We start from the raw sequence: 22,389 nt of genomic DNA, 5'->3' as shown, positions 1-22,389 counted from the left end.
ACCGAATTATTTTCGGTTCGAACAACTCTATCATTAGAGTTTGTTACTTGTTCCGAATCAAAAAAAAAACTCGACAAGAGTTATCAACCAGACAAGACAGTTATTCCGGTGAGTATAGATATTCGGATCGTCAACGAGAAGCAAACTCGACGCGAGCATTCGAGGGAGGCATCTCATCGCTACCGTGAAGAACCCAGAATTAAACAAAGGGGAGAATCCAGATCATTCTCTTCTCTTTTGTAAATCGGAAATCCAATTGTAATTGAGAGTTGAGAGAGTTGTAAACATTCTTTTTCTAAGCAGTTAGAGAGAATAAAATCAAACGCAATTCTTTCCTTATATTCTTTTTATTACAAAATTTCCCACAAACAAAAGATGGCGACTCCGCTGGGGACTAGCTTCTCTGACGAAGAGGTGGTGGCGCAATCCGACGTTCACCTCACTGGAACAACCGTGGAAACCTTGGTCGTGGAATTTGACCAAGCCAAATACGAGGAGGCTCTCTCTTCCGGATCGCTCAGCCCTAAGGCTAGGCGAGATGCTTGTAAGAGCTCTAAAGAAGTCTTAACTGCTGTTGAGACGCCAAAGAAAGTCCTCTCCTTTGGCCAAAGCCTCAAGCTCGCTCTGCAAACCGAAGATCACACGCCTATGTCGACACAGCGTGTACTTGGTTGTAAAAGGCCTATGACAGAGATAAGCACAATCAACGCCGGTGTTGCTGATACTAAGGCTTTGAAACAAGCCAAGAAAAACGCTGCTCGACGACGAAGAAGGTCCATCCGACGAGCACACCTCCGAGAAAATCAATCCCGAGTCCAACGCAAGGATTGCGTCTCCGAAGATCTGCACAAGCATTGCGTCCATACTCCAGAACGCACACTTCGAGGTAATGAATCCAATTACAAACCTCGGGTGATTCAACTTAAACGCGACCCTCAGTGGTGCGTTGTCCAATCAAAACACAGCCCTGTCAAGGGAAAACAAGCACCTCAAGAGTGCGTCCAAACAAAACAAGACCCTAAAGGGTCTGTTCCTTCAACTAAACGCAGGCCAAGGCCTAGTGTTTATAAATCAAAACGCGACCCTCACGCTTCGACGCCCGAATGCAATAGGGTCCGTCAGGTTCAACAAGAACCAATTTCACCCACTCAAGAACAGGGAGTTTCATCCCCGATGAAGAACTGTCCTCGGGTCTCAGATTTGCGAGAGTTGCTTTCCAGAGAAAAGCCAACGCAACGAGCAGCCCATCCATGTCATTGCGAACGGCTTATTTCAACAGTCCTTTCCGAATGTCACTGTTGTATTCCTGAACCTCGCAGATCTGTATTCGACAGATTGACTAAACAGTAAACTTGGATTTCTTGATTGATTGAGAAGAAGAGCAGCAATGGGGTATATATAGCACCCCATTACAACAGCTAAAAATAAGAAAAAGACCAAAAAGCCCATTTGAAAAACTAGCCGTTAGGCTCAGTTTGTCAGCTCTTCGGTCGACCGGTACGGTCGACCGATTAGTTCAAAAAACGTGAGAAAACATGTTTTGAAGCTGGCGGTCGACCGACGCAAATTTCGGTCGACCGAATGGAAATTTCGGTCGACCGACGTAAATTCCGGTCGACCGGAAAACCACTAGAAAGTTTCTCAGAAACCAGATAGCCGTCGGTCGACCGTATCGGTCGACCGAAATCTGACATGGGCAGAAAATAGGTTTTGGGTAGTTTTTGGAAATTCGTTAAAAATATCAATTCATATCCAAAAATAATGAAACTTTGGGGAAAGTTTATAAATGATGAAATGAACATGTTTGAAAAGGAATTTTTGGAAAAACAAATTTCGTTTGTGAAAACTACCTGTTTTTGAAAAATGCTTAGAAAACCTGTATTTTTATGAAAGTGAAATTTGAAATAGGACTTGTAAATATTCATATATGTATTGTGCATAAATTATATGTATATAGCAAAGCGTGAGAGAGCTGTAAACAAGAGATAAAGATATTTTAACAATGTTTTAAGAAAAATCATTTATATGATATAAAACGTCAAAAATCGTGTTAAGTGTATATATATTGAGCTTAGATATCATCATACCATATATGTAAGTAAACTAAACAAATACCTAGGTAAATCCACGCAGATGAACTTGAATCTTTAACGCTGTGTTGAAATACCTGAAAAGAGAACATAAACACAAAACACTGGAAAAACTTATTAGTAATAAATTGTTTGTCAAATCATCATCAAAACTATAGGGTCAACAAACAGCCGTGGGCCTCGTATCCTGGATGAAATCCCACCTGTGAGCCCACCTGTCTATGTAGGCCGCACGGACTACGGCCCAGTCGTTATGGTGCGAAGTAGGTCGCCGCCGACGAGAGATCTGCTCAACAGGATCTGGTACATGCTGAGAGAGCGTAAACTATCGTAGCACACGGTCAGGGACATGCATCTTCACGATCTCCCAACAAATCAATGGAACTCTCGCTCTCCACAAGTCGGGACTATCTCGGCAGATGGGTGCAAGAGAATGCATATCCAGCTCCGGCGGTGTATAGGGTCTCCACTTGAACTGAAATAAAATAAAAAATTTATCAATATCAACAACAAAACTATAATATTCATAACGACTTGAGATTTATATTTACCTGTTCGTGTTGGAAACCATCAAGCTCATTTCGGTAAAACTCACGATGGCTCGTCGCTGATCGGTACTTAGCGTACCGCACGTTATACCTATATGCAGAATAGAGAATATATAAGTACAAATTCAGTGCGAATAAAATTTGTGTGTACAATTATACCTGTACGCCAAAGGAAACTGCCCCTGTAGGTCACGGTGCACAAGTAAAGTAGGGCGTCCAATATGAATGCGCTCCCATGACCAAATCTGTATCAATGTGCAGCATCCCTTGAATTCTTTATTCTGCATCAGGGATACTCTACTCAACTCTCGATACAAATATGCCAACACCGCACTGCCCCACTATAGTACACCGCATACATCAAAATCCTCCAGCAGTGGCAGCCATCGTGCATGTACGAGAGTTTTGCTCGCATCCGAAAAAAGCACGCACCCTATCATGTGCAATATGTATGCACGAGCATGAAACTGGAGCGTCTCATCATCGGCATCCTGTGGTATATCGCCCTGAAATGTCTGACGAAGCCACGATAGCTTCATCGCACCACTCCTCAAGTCGGGAACCTGTCCAAGAAGCCGGGCACATACCTCAGGCCAACTATGATCATCGGTGCTCGTAACTGGCAGCCCATCGATCCGGAGCCCAAGAATGACAGCCACATCCTGTAAAGTGATGGTGCACTCCCCTATATGCATGTGAAAGGTGTTGGTCTTTGGCCTTTACCTCTTAATCAAAGCAGTGATAAGCGGCCAATCAAGCCTGATATATCGAATCGTCGAGCACTCCCGAAAACCAGCCTGAGAGATCAGCGCTAGAACTCTCTCATCCTCAATGACCCAAGATGAATGGCTCTGTGAATGCTCGATCATGGTGATATCAGGTACGGGCTGCACGTCAAAAAAGAATTGAATTAAGTATAATGCGAAAAATTAAAATTAGTGCCAATGCTAACTAGCATATACAAAAGATGTTTTACCTGTCCTGAGCCAATATAATCTGAAACGTGGCTCGCCTGGAGGGTCAAAACGTCGGGGCGTCTCGGTCCCGGATCCATAATGAATATAACTGAGAATTATATTAGAAGACAATGCTCAATGTGTTAGATCTTTTTGTTAAAATACTCATCTAGTTATATATAAACAACAAACGAATGCGCAACGTGAAGAAAGCAATAACTTGAAACCAAACATTAAATTTATATAACATAGTACGAAACGATACAAATTACAATCACAAATGAGATACAGAAACAAACAACTCACGAAACCGCTACAAATTACAATCACAAATGACACACGGAAACAAACACAGAACGAAACCCCTAGCATTTAACAATCACAAATGACATACGGAAGAAAACACAGATCGAAACCGCTATAGATTACAACATCAACGCCTAATCCTAACTGGACAATTATTTTTCTTATGGCCCGGTTGATCGCATCTACTACACTTATTTCTCCTCCTAACTCCTTCACGACCGTCATCCATACAATTTCTAATTCGTACGGAACGAGGGCGCCCCGCCGACCTTTTATACAAATGAGGCAATATCAGTGGCCCGTCTTGTGTCCAATATCGACTATCATATGGTGGACGAAAACACTCTTTGTATGTTTGTCGATAGTTGTAAGTAGAATACCAAGCCTCGACGAACTCATAGTGTGAAATCCTCGCACCACCTTGTAGATCAGAACAAGCCGCGACAACATGTGAACAAGGAATCCATTGTAATTGCGGTACGTTGCAAGTGCACGTACACGAGTGATCCACTAACATGTTAACTTTATAAGAGCGATTTTCTCTATGTGATATTCCCTCAATGACTTCCCATTCATTAAAACTGTATCTTACGACATGAAAGGATCGAGCTTGTACAATCCGAGCTGCTAACATTTCATCATTTTTCGGTGTGAGCTCCGAGCGGATATTTTCGCCAAGTTCGCGACGTCGTAGAAAGAAGTTATTAAGTCTGTAGAATGTTTTAGCAACTAGTGACTGTATTGGCATACCGCATGCTCCCCTGAGCATGCCATTGAAACTCTCTGAAGCGTTCGTAGTCATCATACAGAACCGTCTCTCGCCATCTTCACATAAAGCCCACTTATCAACATTGTGTGGTCCCAAACTAGTTTCGATCCAATCATGTGCAACTCGGGAGATAAACTTAATCCTCTCTCATATTTGGTCATAAACTAATTTTTCTGTTGCACAGCCGGCTTGCCAAAGAAGATCTTGAACCTGACCGCTTCCAAATTTCTTCTTGAAGTTGTCCCTAATATGTCGCAAGCAATAACGATGTGCATGTGGCTCTGGGAAATGTCGTTGGAGTGCTCTTGGAATTCCTTTCATCCTATCAGATATGAATGTAATCGGCCGCGCACCCACACTAGGGATATGATATCTAATGCATGCAAAAAACCACGCCCAATTCTCTGTGTTTTCAATATCAACCACTGCAAACGACAAAGGAAACAAACCGCCATCCGCATCAACTCCAGTGGCAACAAGCAAAACTCATTTGTACTTGCCGTATAAGTGGGTGTCATCAATGCTAAGAAGAGGACGACAATATCGAAACCCCTCAATACATGACCCAAATGCCCAAAATACACCGGTGAACCGCCGATCTCCGCCATCAACGGGGTCCGAAGATACTTCGTAGACAGTTCCTGGATTTTCTCTTTTGAGTGCTTCAAGATAATGAGGTAAGATCTCATACGATTTATCTCAATCACCGAATATTTTTATCATCGCCTTCCTCCTAGCATTCCAACACTTGTGATATGATACATCCAAGTTGGTGGCTTTTTGCACTAGAAGACGAATATCTTTCGGCCTTAGATCAAGATCCTCCCTCAGATGCGGTAAAATCAATCGATATATGAAGGAAGAGGATGCATTCTTGTTATTCATCTCTAATCGAGGATTGCTACAAGTGTGGAGTCCGTTGTACGCCGTGATTTTGAATTGCCCGCCTACTCTTACACCGGAGCGTGAATTAAGATTCCACGGACATTTCGCATTGCCGTCGTGGTGTCCATCAATATCTTTATCATCGCCATCTTTGCGATAGAAACAAACCGCATTATAGCTTGTAGTATTATTTTTTGTTGGCCTAAACTTGACATTTTTTGCAATGGCGTACAAGCGAAGCGCTTAGATCAATTTCTCCTTGCTCTCATATAGATCTCCCTTCACGAATGAGAAGTCCTCGACCTGTGTATCATGACCGCTATTAGTGCCAATAGGAACACTTTCCATCACGGAGTTATCGATCCATTCTTCTCCTTGAAGTTCATCGGGCGGCGGATCCTCTAAGACAACATACTCATTATTAGCATAACACCCGTCAATGTGGTGGTTGTCCCCTTCATCACGATCTATCAAGGTCATGCTATCAATTTGTAAGCCCTCCTCTTCATCATCATTCTCAGATTCAACACTTGCATTATCTTCTTGAACTCCCGTGTTAGTATCGACCGCATTCGAAGTGCCCACAAGCGAAGGACCGCTCATATATTGTGATTGTGTCCAACCTTCATCTTGTTGAGGAGATAAAAAACCAACGGAATCAACATCAGGGTCTTCCAACATGCGGGAATACATTCCATCATAATTCAACGATTTGCCCAAATTCCTTTGATGTTTTTCAATGAACAATTCAATCGAACGCTTCTCGTCATGTAAGACTCCAATTAGACTCATATCGTAGTCACTTGATATTTGAATGCCGCTTGTCCTGTTCTCCACGACAGGATAATTGCAAATAACATTAAGGTGATACTCACGTGAGTTGGTTAATGTAAGTTTGTGCAATTCATTAACCAACTCATCGAAAGTACACGATTTTGTTATAAACAATGGTCTCGTCGTACCTCCTTCATAAACGGGCATATTATTTTCGAGGTATTTAATCTTCCCATCATACGAACACAAAATTACGATTCGATCGTTCATCATTACCTCTGAAGAGTAAAACATTCAAGATCAATATTACACGAAAAGACTCTAAAAATTTATTGTTACTTAAAATTAAATCCTATATCAATTTTAGGGAACCATAATTTTTTACAAATTCATATACCGATGTCATACATATGTACCAAAACTATTTTTTACATTATTGATAATTTACCCTCTAACTCGACAAAATAATTTAAGTTTTCTTCCCATAATTCATAAAATTCACAATTAAATTCTCAAATCTAATTGATGTCATATAGCACTAATTTTTAGATTTTTTAATTGATGTCATATAGCACTAATTTCATAACTTATTCATAATGAAATTCTAAAATCGACAAAATTATTAATAACACAATTTTTTTAAAATAAATTAGATTGACATCATATGTAGTAACACTATTTTTTACATTATTGATAATTTACCCTCTAAATCGACAAAATTATTTAAGTTTTCTTCACATAAATCATAAAAATTTCACAATTAAATTCTAAAATATAATTTTTTTACATATAATCACCATTAAATAGCGAGGAATTACAAGAAATTAAGAGAAAATCTAATTTTGGGAGGAATTTACCCTCAAATTGTTGAAATCCGGCGAAGTTGACTGTTCCGGCGGTCGGAATCGAGGGCAAACAGTCGGAAATGAGTGCTGACGGTCGGAATCAATGGCCGGCGGTCGGATTTGGGGGGCTGGGGTCGGAAACGACGTGGACGGCGGCGGAGAGAGGTTAGGGTTTGGGGCGGTTGCGGGAGGAAACTGATGGCGGGCTCGCTGCGATATATATAGCCGCAGCTTCACGGGATTCAACATGATCAGCTAAATCCGCCACTAGATAGCTCGCTGCAAAATCTGGCCTGCATCTTCACGGGAGTTCAACTCCCGTGAAGCTGCAGGCCAGATTTCCCAGCGAGTTACTCGCTGGGGATTTTACCCTGCAACTCCACGGGAGTTGAACTCCCGTGGAGTTTATTGAGGGTAATAAACTTCACGGGAGTTCAACTCCCGTGAAGTTTAAAAACGTACTAAACTTCACGGGAGTTGAACTCCCGTGTAGTTTCGTAAGGTTTTTGAGAAAAACCGACCTGGTTTCAGCGACAGTGCTGAAACCAGGTCGGTTTCTCTAAATAAAACTGAAACGAGTTTTTTTTTTTGCAATTAAATAATAAAATAGGTTGGTTTTGAAAATTTGTCCCCCTAAGCGCGCGATGGTGTTCTTGCATGAGTGGCCCTTGACTATGGGCATCTACATAGATAACCTTAAGATTACTGATTGTATCCGTATGAGGAAAAATAAAGATATCCCAAGATCACTCGTGCTATCACAATCAGTAATGCCAGATTTATCCGTACAGATATGCAGACTCCAAGCCCCCCTTGGAATTACACTGTACCTCAGGATACATGAACCTGATAAATTCTTCATTTTAACTCCAACCTCTTTTTTGAAGAAGCATTCTTTCTTCAACCTTTTCGACAGTAAAACCTAGCAGAAGATCATTGTTCTCTTTGTTTTAGATGCAAATTAGTCTACCTGTAACATTTAAAAAGGTTTTAGGAACGCCTCACCAGAACTAGCAACATTTAGAAAGGTTTTAGGACAATGAATCAGACTTTAAAATTAATAAGATGAAATCAGAACGCACAAATTAGTTAAAAGAGGAAATGTCTTCTCCAGCGCTCGCTCTAAGATAAACCCAAAATTTAGCATTTTCCCCCTTATTATTTTCTTTTTCAGGAGCATAACCAGTCTGCAACAACCCCTTTCCTAAAGGGTATAAGTCAAGGGTGATGCAATTTCATAAATTTCCGACAGGAAAGAATTATCTCCAGCAAAATATATCCATTCAAACTAGAATTCACAGTTATCAGAGAAATCTGGAAGAACCGAAAACAAGTAGTGAATATTACATTTAAGATCCTTTTATTATGGAAACCAATCAATAGAGTGTTTCAGATCAATGGGTGATTTCTGTCTTATACATTGGTGCAGTATATGAATTTTTACACAGATTGTTGGTTCTCCATCAAATGGTGATTAATGGAAATGCCCAAATCAGCGATATAACAGTGAGCGGATGGGTTTACTGCCAACATACTGCATGTAAAGCAAAAAAGAGAAAAGTAAAATAGTTAGACATCTGGCAAGGAAAATGGAAAATGACCATACAGGAATATGCTAGAAAAATTAAGCATGTTTTTTAAGTGTGCGAAGAGAAAACACAGAAACAGGCATGGGACTGAAAATTATGAAGAGAAAGAGAGAGAGGACAAGTATTCTTCCGTCTTGACCATAGACCGACGCTTAAACATTTATCAACAAACAGAAGAGTATTTCTTTCTGCAAAGCCCTAGTCAATTGCGATGATGGTTTGAATTCTTAGAACTGATGCTACAGAAATGCTTACCTTAGATTTCCGCTAAAATAATGGTTGCCTGATCCTGCAAAACCTCCCAAGCTGCCTTAATATGTGTTTCTTCTGTCAGTGGTGCTCCAACTGCGAATCTGAGGACAAACTTGCCAGATAAAACCTGACAGTGCCAGAGGCTTTATAGTTAACAGAGTATCCAAGGTAATGCTAGCAGAACTAAGATAAGTAACACCTACTGTATGTGATAGAAAGATTTTTCCACTGGAGTTGACAGCATCCAGCAAGTCGTAGTTCAGTTTATAGCCATCGTCTTGATGATCTGGTTGAGGAAGAAGACGGAAGCAAACAAGCGAAAAAGTTCGTGGGGTGACAACCTGTTCGCATTTACAGAGCAAGTATTTATATGCACATAGTTTTCATACATGACCCTGACATTCTTTATGTGAAAAGAGTGAGCGCAAACACACAAAATAGTTGAGTACTTTTTCTCTATTGTTATTGTCATACGAATTTGCTGCTTTATGAGTTTGCACGTGGATGTAACGAAATGCAAAATATCATGTATAGCAATGCTCAAGTTGTCATATGATTGCATCATAAAGCAAATTACCTTAATTGTTGAGCTATGTTGCACGGGTGCGGGTGCGGACACGGGACACGGTAAAATTGTAAACGTTAGGATATGTGGACACGACTATATGCATACATCAAAATTAACAATCTAATATGAGATTGATATTGCTTTTCATTCACATGTTATAAAACTAAAATCCTTATACTATTTTTATTATTTTTATTGAGTAAATTGTAAATTGAGAAACTAATCGTTTTTTAACTAGATACCAAATGACTTTAAAATTATATTTAGAACTAGGTATGTGCTAAAATGAACCTGTCCTGAGTTTAACAAGTTGCATAAATTTGAGGTGAAATGTACGATATATGTTCGAGAAGTGTATCATGAGTTTTTTAAACTAAAACATGTGTTATGTAATTGAGTATACGTTTGCATAAATGTATGTATATATTCAAGAAGTGTCCAAGGAGCGTCTGACATGAACACAGATACGAGAAGTGTCGGACATGGATACATGAACCTAGATGAAGTGTCCGGGTAACCTAGTTCTTGAGTAAAAGATTATTATAATGTTAGAGAAGAGCTAAACACAAGGATATGAGAGCTATAATTAAAGATTTCTTATGCACAGAAATTATAGGATGCAAAGCGACATCTTGAGCTCAATATGGAAGTGAGAAAAATAGAGATAAAGCAAATTAGTCAAAGCTCATCTCATTACAAGATCAGGTTTTTAGTTTTGTTATTGCTTGAGAATTATGATTAGTGAGGATTATATTTTCCCATCTGGAAACTTTTAGTCTACTTGGACAACATAATTTTTAAGATCAAATTTCCATTTGGAATAAATTAGTGTGATTTGTTTATTACAATTCAGTCATGATTGTAAAATCCATTTTTATTTCGGGTATTTTGGACCTATAAAGATACATCATTGTACAAGTTCATTTAGGCAATAGAAAAGAAGAAGATGAAGAAGGTGGGATATGGCTTCCCATCTGAATTAAATATTTCACATGCAAAATCTGCAAACATTAGATCCCAAATTAATAGGAAATAAGTTTGTTGGGAACTGTAGGGATTGTAGGGACTGGTGCTACAAGAAGGGGAAGATTCAGTTAAGGTTTTCAACTGTCTAGGATAACCAAGATGCGATCAGTGATCCACTGGCTAGTTCTGTCTGTATAACATGTTAAGCTCTGATGAACCGAGCATCCAATCTATAATCAAATTAATGAGACCAGTAATGCCTGTGTAAGAAGTCACGCACATCCATTATTGTTGACTCATAGACATTTGAATGGTAGGGTATATATACTGTTGAAAATTATTAGTTATCAAAAGGATGCAGCAGTTTACTAATATTCATGCAAAAAACTAATTTGTTCTATGTGCATTGTGTTGAAGATGGAAATGCTCGATTACAGGATGCAGCTGGTGTCGACACGTTAAAACTATTCATAGACACCGCAAAATCTGTGTCAGACCGATAGCTTTGACAATGTTTATTTGTGTGTGGCTGTCAACCCTCTATTAATCAACGCCAGAATGGACCACAGAAGGACTTGTTATTATCCCAAAAGACTTGACAACTTCCACATTCAGGATTTACAATCTACAAGAAGGAAAGATGAAAATTTTTACATAGAAAATTATATTCAACTCTGAAGCAAGCCAAGAGCTAAAGAGATACACTGCCAAGGAACCATTTAGACCCTCTGATTAAATCATAAATTCAGATGCAAAATAGATCTTTTCTAGTTCAAAAGGAAAAGAATTGTTGCAAGTTGCAACTGGCCACGTGGATCTAAAATCCACACATATACATAATAAGATCAGGTTTTTTACCTCAAAGCGGGAATCAGAATTTACTAGTTGTTCAAACTCTTCAGCCAGCTTTATGTGATTCCTGATGTAATGTTGCAGGTTTTCCAAACCATAAAGCCTCAAAACCATCCAGAGCTTTAACGATCTGAAACCAATGTTTTTATCAATGAAATGTCAGAAAGTCAAGCTGTCACTGTACACAATAAACAGAGGACGAAAAACTGATTTTTTTAAAAAATTATATTTTATTTTTTAGATAAAATCAAAGATATTCCTAAAGCAGCAGTACTAGATTAGGTTATGCCAACGGTCATACAAAGAGATGTAAAGAAGCAAATGATGCTAAATGTAAGAATAGATGCAAAAAGTTTCATCTAAGATGGTTAAAACCCAAAGAATGGAAAATTAATTAGATGTAGTAAGGAGCTGAAACATCTCAATTGACAATATTTTGAATAAAATTATCATAAAAGTCTAGAGAGAATATCATACTGTTAGTATCAATTCCATAAGTTGAGGTACTTTTTATTTGTTAATTTTAATAACAATTGATATAAATTTAATATATAACAGTTTCTAAAATATAATATGACGGATAACTGTAATATAGTAATAATATACTTCGACACCTTTAAAACCCATTTTATCCAAGCTTGAGAAGAAAGGCTTAAGAAATTGCTTATACCGTTAAATGGTTCTACCCAAAGCAAGTTTGAGATTGAGTAAAGTTGTTCCTGAGATTATAACCCGGTTCTATGAACCCATGAGACATGTCTTACATGACATATGTCCTGCAACAGGTTAGTAGGGAAGAGAGCAAGACTCAGGGTCTGCGAACATGGGTGACATGGACTATCTTCTTATTTTAATGCCCCCTATCCCAAACAGGAGTGAAAGGTTCTTGGATTCAGGGTCTATTGACTGATAAAATAAATAATAAAAAAGAATTTATTGATGTGGATATGAATATAGGGACCTGCAGTCTTTGTACGTAATGCACCAGAAGACAATAATAACAAGGGATGGCATGTTTCACTCATTTCCTCCCATATGTGAACTCCTGTAATTATCACAGTGATGAGATTAAGGGCCGGAAATTGGTCCAAGACAAGCCCGGTTCCAAACCGGTTTAGAGGGTTGTATGAAAGACACATTTAATTTCGCATTGCACAGACCTACAACATTCTCTAGAGCAACAATTCACATCAGGTATATCCATAATGAAGTTTTATTTATTCAAAACAGTAGGGTAAGGTCATGAACCTGAAACGGCGTCCAAGAGGAACTTGCCAGTCCTTGAAATCCACTACAGTGTGTTCTTGTGAGGCCTGGTGAATTCAATAATATTAAGCAACAGGCCTAAGGCAATCAAGGAACAGAACAGAAGGAACTGTCATGTCACACAACATTAAATGTCAAACTGACAGTCATCACATAATAAATAACTAAGTCTGAATAGGGTGAAAACTTAATTAAACATAAGGCCAGTGCTTGCGCATACCTGTGATGTTTGCAAGATTCGTGAAGAAAGAATAAAAAGAAAATAATGAATTTATTCATGTGTTTTAACTTTTCAGTGTTAACTTAAAGCACTTACGGTCAATAATTATGGCCTCACCTCTTAATATCAAGCATGAATATCCATATGTAGACAAATTAACATTCCATTTATATACAAGTAGAAAGCTTAATAATGGTTATACTCTACATAATTTCTAAGCGATTATCTGACCACAGAAAAGAATATTTGTTATATTAACACACTGCACCACTATTGAAATTTCAGCAACACCCATAATGAACTTGTAAGCTACACTAACATTTGACTCTAGATTCCTAATCGTAAGTCAATTACGGATTCCAATAGGTCTACCATAGCAATCAAGGATTAAACTAACTTTGACACCTGCTAATTAATCAAGCTACCAGGCGTTAAAAAAATCTCACTAGCCCCATAACATAAAAACTTCGGAGGAGACATTACTAGCTTTTCCTGTGGCAAGTTACAGAAATCCCTGAACCCTTATGTGTCTACCTTGTTCTCAATGACCTATCAGCCTATCAGTAATCTTCATACACCAGCACATATGGCACGAAGAAGCAGAGGATAGAAACACATGTAGCATCCACATCTAAGGAGTTTTCGGCACTTTAAGAGTAAAAAGGACTCCAGCAGACCATGAGCAAATCACATCAGTATTCTAAACAGCGTGGGCAACTGATTTTAACTCATGATATTAATTTATCAAGATATGGAGAGGGGGCCACCAGTTCGAGTCAACAAACGTGACTGGATTGACATTCATCAAGATATAATAGAGCAAGAAAGAAGTATCTCTGTTCAAGATGCTCATCAGTAAATGATGTAGAGAAAAGTCACAAGTTAGCATTCATGAATAGTGCAGTGAGCCTCAAAAGTTCAGAGTTCAGGCGGATTACAGGGAACTATGTTGCCAAATATTCACCCTCAACATTCACAAAAAGTTTCTGACAAATTAGAGGGTAAAAGAGATAATTTTAGCATGGCCATTAACAAAATCACTGGTCAATACCTCAAATAGTATTAGGCCATTCTGTGATCAGCTTAAAGAAAAGGATTCTGAAAGTGGCAAATTGATCAAAAGATCTGGTGATTTTATTACCTTTCTTTTTAAAATAAAAGGATAATGATAATAAAAAACTTAAAACAAGTGAATTTTGTTAGGTTTATGTTAATGGTGGCATGCTATGAAGCACCGACACGCCGAAACAAGCCCCGAGTCCGCGTCCGACGCGTGTCGGACGCGGACACGCGTTCGACACGCGTTCGACACGCGTCGGACACGCGGTCAACGCCGACGACACGGGTCAACGCCCCGACTCGCTCGCGACATGCTCCCGACACGGCTGATGTTCGATCCCGACACGGTTGAGAGGGCGACGAAAAAGAAAAACCCGAAACTCAAACCCAAACCCTAATTTATTCACTCACCTGAGTCCCGACGCCGCCACAATCACTTCGTCTCTCTCTCTCGATCAGCTCGTCCTCGTCGGCCGTCGCTCTGCAGCGAGAGCATCATCCCGATCTCCGATCAAACCCTGGCGAACGAGAATTTTTCCAGCGATCACGAAGCTCGACCCCTTCTTCTTCCCGCCCTTTGCCGCCGCCGCTCGACTCATTTTTGGTGTTCTCTCTCCCTTCTCGATCCGCAGAGAATTAGGGTTAGCGATTTGGAACGAAGAGGGGTTTGCTAGTATTTATGTCTGCGATGGGTGATGATCGGCTGCTTGCTTTAAGATCCTACGGTTAGGAATGAAATGGGCTCTAGCCACATAAAAGCCCACCAATCTGTATATAGGCAATGAGCTTACCAAGTCCACGCGAACCGGAACAGAGTTACAAAGCCTAGGAAATGCCTTAATAATAGTTGTCTAACTCTAAATATTATTTTCCTTGATAAAATTATAAGTGTTTTTTTAGATAGTATAAGATAACATAAATATCACTTACTAAATAATATATCTTAATTTTTGACAAAAAAAAGAGATCAATAGATAATGCCTTTATAAGCCTAACACGAAATATTATTTTTCTTTTGCTTGCAGGTAATAAAGAACTAAAGATGGAAGTTGAAAAGTTGCAAAGCCTTTCACATGCTGGCTTAAGTTGTTATAAATGTATAATTTTGAAAATTCTTGGTTTTACATTAAATATTTGAAGTAATTAAAAGTGTATATGGGAACAACTATTTGAAGATGAAGTTTTCTTAAACAATTTGCACTTGTGTTTTATATGTCATTAATTAGTAATGGAAATTCAGTGTTGTAGTTGTTACTTGTAATAATATTTTTCGATATTGTGATTATATGATGAATATTATTCGATATTGTGGATTGAGGGATGAATATTCATTTGGAATGCGAATGTATATCATGATTGATTTTATGATATATTGTTAAATATTATCATTGGATTGACGTCGATACAGTCTATATGTGTATTCTCGTATGAGATGTTACCAGGAAATTAAAATGGAACAATAATAATATAATGTACATTTGTCATTGATTATACAAGCCAATATTACATAATAATATAACATAAAAAGTGATTTATTTTTCTATATGTTCATCTTCTCTTTATTGTCTTCTTTAACATTATTGTCTTCAATTCTCTAAGAAATCATTACCATCCCGACAATCTTAATTCACACCTGCAACACACACTTTCCTTTAGTTTCTTATTTATAATCTCCACTTTACATAACAAAAAAAATATGAAAATGTAATAGAAATTTAATTCAATATTGATCTATATATAATAATAATATTAAAAAATCTAGCCGTGTCGCAGAGTCCTATTTTTTTGGGTTATGCCGAGTCCGTGTCCGTGTCCGTGTCGTGTCAGTGTCGCCGTGTCCGTATCCGTGCTTCATAGGTGGCATGAGTAACAATCTGTGTGCTACTACTATCCTATTCAGCATACAAGGTTAAAAAAATCCAAAGACAAGCAGCACACATTTCTTGGACACTTCGTTTTTTCAGCTCTATTCTTCTCTTCCTTCTAATAAAAAAAATATATTCAATGATCATAAAAAAAATTAGTCTTATGAATGTGAAATGGACATTATATGCAGATCCAACAAATTCTCCTAACCCCAACACTTTGAAGGCAGCACACACAAGCTGTACACGAACATCATACTGATTACCCGCATGTGGTCTACAATATCAAGAAATAATTTATAGTGATTGTCAGCAAACATCAATTACCTTAAGTTCACCACAAAGGATTGAGCTGATGAGCAGTAGACCAACAATTATACTACACTAGGGAATCCAAAAGTTTATAATCTCATCTATCATGTGTTCGAGCTATGGACATGAAATTTGAACATAAGTAAAGGATCAAGTTATTATTTCTAGATGACCTGCCTGCAATCAACTTCTGGGCCTCCTGTGCAAATGACTTCTACAAAGTAATTTTTCCCCATTGGAGAAATAACGGTGTCAAAGGATGCATCTTTAAGTTTATTACATTTAATATACATTGGTTATTATCTACATGCAATTGAACAAGATAATATATCATACAATTAATAATTTTTCAGATGCAAAATCTTTGGTTACATATATCTTCTTGACATTCTTATAAAACTGAAAATCTCCTTAATTCCGCAAGGTATGTGCAAAGAACCAAGTTTGATAGACAACAGAAAATATCTATTGAATTTGAACAAGCATGGTTTTAGGACTAACCTTATTTCTCAGAAACTCAGGATTTGTGGATAGGGATTGAATCAGAGCACTTCTATCCTGTTATAAGGTAAAGGAGACTGCATAATCAGTATAAGGATTAATTTCCAACTAGGGAATTATGCCACTTATGACCTGTGCAAAAGAAGTGCATCTAAAACCTGAAAACACATTTTGTTTTCATAGGTTTACAGGAATTAAGCATTATTCGTTACAATGATCTGATTAAACAAAATAGCAAGAACATCAATATCGATAATGCATGTTCTTTAGTGTTAACCAGGAAAAAAATTGTAGTATTCCTTTATCAAAAACAACAGCAACAAAGCTTCTATCCCAAGTGTTTGGGGTCGGCTACATGAATCATACTCTTCCATCCTATTCTATTAGGGTCATCTCCTCTGTTAAGCTAATCATAACCATATCCTTCTTAATTACTTCCAACCAAGTCCTTCTAGGTCTACCTCTAAATCTCTTTGCTCCATTAACTATAATATTATCACTTCTCCTACCCGGTGCACGAAGAGGCCTACGTTGTACATTGCCATACCACCTTAATCTATTCTCTCATTTTATCATCTAATGAACAACCTCTAATTTACTACGGATGCACTCATTTCTTATCCTATCTTTTAGTGTATACCCACAAGACCACCTCAGCATTCTCATTTCTGCTACACTCATTTTTTGCACATGTTTTTTAATTCCCAATATTCTAATACATAAAGCATTGTTGGTCTTATAATTATCCTATAGAATTTTTCCCTTAAGTCTAACAGGTATTCTACTATTCTACGATCACAAAAGACTCCCGAAGCACTCCTCCATTTTAACCATCCCGAAATTAGAAACTCATAACTATATAAAATATTCAAGATAGGATAAAATACCTTTACCCATAGCGCGGAACAATCAAAATTAGTAAGAAACCATTTGTGCGCATTCATGCCAAATGAATCTGCTTCTTCAACACCATCTAGATGGTGATTGTATTCTGGACAAATACAGGCACTTCCAGCATATGCAGCATCAACATGAAACCACATGTCATTGGCCTACCAAAGTCAACAAAAGAGAGATTCAACACCATCCCCAATATTCAGATAGTCAGATTACTTTTGAAGAAAGAAAAATAGCATGTGATCCAGAAGTTATATGGAGTGTACAAACTATTTTAGTTTCTCAATCAATAAATCCAGTTGACAAGAGTTCCTTAAGCAAATTGACGACATGCAAATTTGAGTAATATTGAAATACTTTTTTAGTTTCTTGGTGGTCATTTAGAACATTTCCTTGCCCACATATTTGATATTAGCTTGTTTGGGTACCTTGGAAATCTTCCCTAACGCAGATAAGGGATCAACAGCCGCAGAAGATGTAGTTCCAATCTGAAATAATAAAGTCAATCAAATATGTTAAGATACTTGATTATTTATAATGAAAAACTTACTCGTTAATAAACAACTTCTTAGATCAAATTGATCATGATTCCCAGTTGATGAGGTGATGGATGATAACGGTAGGAAGCTATACAAGACTAAGCTACCATAATTACCATGTCCAGTTTACGCCACAAATAAATTACTCTGATCATCCACTTGGCAATCTCACAATGGTGATACCATATTTAACATGAATATGCAGTCATATTTGCGAGATTCATTAACTCCTTCAATCCAAAAAAGCATATTTAATATGTTGAGCTCAACTAGCTCACGTATGGTATGAGAGTGATACCAAAGCATTTTGTTTGACCCGCAGGAGCATCAAGCTATATATATATTAGACACATATATTAAGAAGGGATTGCATGAAACACATAAATACAAATATTTGAAATCTTGGCGACTTGAACTTTTGGTTCAACTTTTAGGTATCGTGTTAGGAATTTAAATGGATTCTGGGCTTTTTGGATTAAGGTTATGTTTTCAATATACAATAACTTAAAAAATATTTAACAAAAGATGTGATATTAAATAAATTCATCAATTATTCAAAAATCATGATACAAACTTTTAAGCAGTTATAGAAACAAGAGATATTGAAAATTATTTGGGATTCTGGAAGATATATATTAAGAAAAAAGGAAGTTATAGAAATACTGAGAATAATGATATGAGGAAACGTAAGCATAGATCTCTTACTGTAGCACAAAGAAAGAAGGGTATCAAGCCCTCTGACAAGTCGCTAGAAATAGCTTCAGAGACTGCATCAGGAGTGAGAGCATAATTTGAGTTCTGGTCTGCTTTAAGCAATCTTAAATTTTCGGTATAAATTCCTGCAATCTATCTTCATATGTATGAGTTTAAATGTCAAGCTTACAATTGCACCTGAACTTTATATGATAAATTAAAATGTAAACAGCAACTCTGCATAATGTACGTACCTGGCATGCCTTTTGCATGCAAGAATGAGTTTGATCTGAAGCATAAACCACAAGTTTTTCAAGGGATCTTTTTCCAGATTTCCTCAATATTTTATCGCGAGCAGCCAATAGAACAACAAGGACTGATTCACTAGCTGTTCCTTGAATTACTCCACCTCCCTGTCCTGTAAAATGCATTTCAGGGGTAAGTATCATATAACTGAAAAGTGTATAAAATAGGGTAAATGAAATGATGGGATATTCTATGAACGAGAAGGAAATACAATATGTTTTGGCCATGCATTTTTATATGGATTAACTCCATGTAGAACTCCAGAATCAGTTCAGATGGTTTGATTTACCTATGTATTAAGAACTTTATAAATATTTTGATTATATGCATCCAAAATTGTAAAGCCCATAGACTGGTGAAATGTCCATGATATCCAAGTTTCCTCATTCCTATTCCTTTAGAGATGTGATCCATCTTTGACGTTACAAAAATAACCATCAATCTTCAAAACCTCCTGCATCCTTATCATTCCTACATATAGCAACTAAAGTGAAACATAACTTGAAAACAAGACTAGCTAAATCTAATCTTTCCAAAACAAACAAGTAAAGCTAACGTAAGCTTTAGAGACTCCAACTCATCGCAAATAAATAAGTCTAATGAAATTAATATAGTACTCCAAATCAACCACATAACTAACTTTAAACTTCTAGTAATATTTCAAATATTTATCTTAATCTTCTCCTTGGTCCTTACTTGGCCGGATGGTCCAGTTGTGATACTTTCTGCAATGCGGCGAAACACATGCTGCATCAACTACAGAATAAAAATATATATGCCTAGTCTAAGAAAAGCCACATCCTGACATGTTTAAATTTCTTGCATAAACTTTACACGTATTACCAGATGAAAGGAATTGATCTGGTAGCTTCAGCATTTTAGCAAGCCAATCCAGAACAATCACTTCTAACTCTGTTGCAGCAGGACAGCTCACCCAACTGAAACCCACAATGTTAAATGCAGCACTGAGCATTTCACCAAGGAAACCAGCTGTGCTACTGTTGGAGGGATAATATGCATAATAATTGGGACTTTGCCAATGCGTTATACCCGGTATTATCTTTTGACGGATATCTACATGAAGAAAAGATAATGTTTGTATCATTAACACCAAAAGAACTGGGATTATCTTTTGACGGATATCTACATGAAGAAAAGATAATGTTTGTATCATTAACACCAAAAGAACTGGGACAGAAGAAAAGCAACTGACTGCAAACACTTTTCTTTGTGCATCGCATATTACAGGATATGAATTGACAACTGACTCGAAAATGAAAGAAATGAACATATAAATGGTTTAAAACAACAGCACGTATGATCATCAGTTACTGAAATAAGAGAAATGAAGAGTGCTCTCACCATCAAGGACATCTTGGAGACTTTCAGGACGATCAGGAGCTGAATCAGGAAGCAGTTCCCTTAAATAACCAGGCTGTGGAGAGGTCAAATTAGATTATACACTGTACATTGCATAAATTGATAATAACTATTTAGAAGAAATACAATTTCCAAAGCATAGCCATGAAGAATAGATGTATAATTTACAAACCGATCAAGTTTGGCACTATCTCAGCTCATTGATTTTGAAGAAAAGGTATCCATTTCAAATACATCTTAATCTTGGTTCTCATTTTGTCAATTCCTAAAACCCAGCTATCCAATAAATACATTCACAAATTGAAATAACTTCAAGCCCTTTCAACATGAATAAAAAATAATTACATTAAAAATTGGGTGTAGAAAACTCTTTAAATTTTTTTTTTTTTAAACAAATCACATTGCTAAAGTTTTGTACCTGAACTTGGCTGAGAACAGGATAAGATTCTAAGCTCTTGTAGTAATCAGCGATGAAATCCACCATCTTGTGGGCGTTCTCTCTCAGTTGCTCTGCATCCATCGGCTTCAATGATTCTTCCCTAAAAAACCATCAAAAAACCCAAAAAAATTAGAAACGAAAATCCAAAGAAAACGGTGAAATGAAGAAATAAACAGTGACTAAATTGGAATTCTCACATTTTAAAGTGATGAATTTTGACCAAAAACCCTAGAGAGACGAGATAGAGAGAGAGAGAGAGAGTAAAGAAGCGCCGAGATTTTTTTATATGGAAAGAATGGGAGGGAGAGAGCCTTGAAATTGTGGACACTGAAAGTTCCCTGTTTGTTTTATCGCAGAATTCGAGATGTCCCCTTCTAGTTAAAAAGGAGATAGCTTATTTTCACTTTGCTACCCTAAAGTTTCGCCATGTATACTTTGATATTCTGCAGTAATTTTCTCAAACTTTTATTTCTGAAAATTTTCAATCTTATTTTACTTTGATAACCCCCTTCAGATTTCATTAAAATTTATAGGTTAAAATTGTCTACTACTTTCTAGGAAATCTCGATTTATTTGGTATTTGATTTTCTCTAGAAATTGTTACTTCGATCGTGTAATCAATTATAGTTATAAGCCTGAGGATAAAATCCTACAAGTTAGAATTTTAGCATCAACAGATTCTCCATATACATGTTCAAGCAGCGTGGTAACACCTACAGGTTAATTAAACATAGTAAAACGTTCCAACATCGAGCGGTAAATTAAGAATGAGGAACCTTCAACACATCGTCAAGTTACCGACAATTCTCGTCGAGGAAAGCAAAAACAATGTCGCTTGTATATTTTCTTAGCCTTCACAATTAATTTGCTTTTCTCATTGGCATTGTCCTAGTTTTAAAATCGATGCAAGATGATTTTCTACAAGCTTGTTCTTAGTTCATGGTACTTAGTGATTATCTTTTTTGACTCCATGTCCATTTAAAATTGAATGTAACTCAACATTTTATTTATTTTTTCTTCTTTAGGGAGAGAAGCAGATGACAAGGTCTAAGAAGACGTAAATATTGATGTTATCGTCAAAGCAATGAAAACAATGCAATTTTTGTTTGATTGGGTTGTCTAATTACTTTGTCTAGCAAAAAATTTGAATTGCTTTTCAGTTGTAGAAATAACCTAGTGATGCAATATTATGCTTGGTAATTTTGTTTTTTTAATGTGTATGGCTGATTTTTATGAATTATTTAGTAATTTTGTATTAACTTGTTATTTATATAAGCTTTACCACTAATTTTTATGAATTATTATGAATTTTTAATATTAAATTATTTTTTATATAAGCTTTATCATTAGAAGCAATTTTGAGGTATTTATATGAAAAATCAAGTTTGATAGTATTTATGAAATCTAAAGTTTGAAAACTTTTAAAAAAATTATATCCTAAATTACTTAAAATACAGTTCATATATTTCAATAAATAAGATTTCTGGTGTAATGTACCTTAGCTTCTATTTT

The 22,389-nt window shown here is 37.0% G+C and overlaps 2 protein-coding genes across 2 annotated transcripts; both read right to left on the bottom strand.

The window, feature by feature from the left end:
• LOC109843788 (serine/threonine-protein phosphatase 7 long form homolog) lies at positions 2,265-2,972 on the bottom strand. Its single transcript, XM_020412751.1, has 3 exons — positions 2,798-2,972; positions 2,642-2,729; positions 2,265-2,565 (listed from the first exon to the last, which is right to left on the bottom strand). Exons 1-3 carry the CDS (start codon positions 2,923-2,925, stop codon positions 2,416-2,418), a joined length of 366 nt encoding a protein of 121 aa, XP_020268340.1. The 5' UTR covers positions 2,926-2,972; the 3' UTR covers positions 2,265-2,415.
• Positions 8,436-21,224, bottom strand: LOC109840915 (tyrosine decarboxylase 1). Its single transcript, XM_020409743.1, has 14 exons — positions 21,075-21,224; positions 20,857-20,977; positions 20,421-20,493; positions 19,902-20,132; positions 19,007-19,170; positions 18,765-18,905; positions 17,949-18,008; positions 17,511-17,675; positions 16,624-16,680; positions 12,649-12,713; positions 11,407-11,530; positions 9,218-9,355; positions 9,018-9,141; positions 8,436-8,707 (listed from the first exon to the last, which is right to left on the bottom strand). Coding segments are annotated over exons 1-13 (1,464 nt in total). The 5' UTR covers positions 21,077-21,224; the 3' UTR covers positions 8,436-8,707; position 9,018.

Source organism: Asparagus officinalis, chromosome 5 (assembly GCF_001876935.1).
Source record: "Asparagus officinalis chromosome 5, Aspof.V1, whole genome shotgun sequence".
NCBI classification, from domain to species: Eukaryota; Viridiplantae; Streptophyta; class Magnoliopsida; order Asparagales; family Asparagaceae; genus Asparagus; species Asparagus officinalis.
This window is presented reverse-complemented; position numbering and strand designations above follow the sequence as displayed.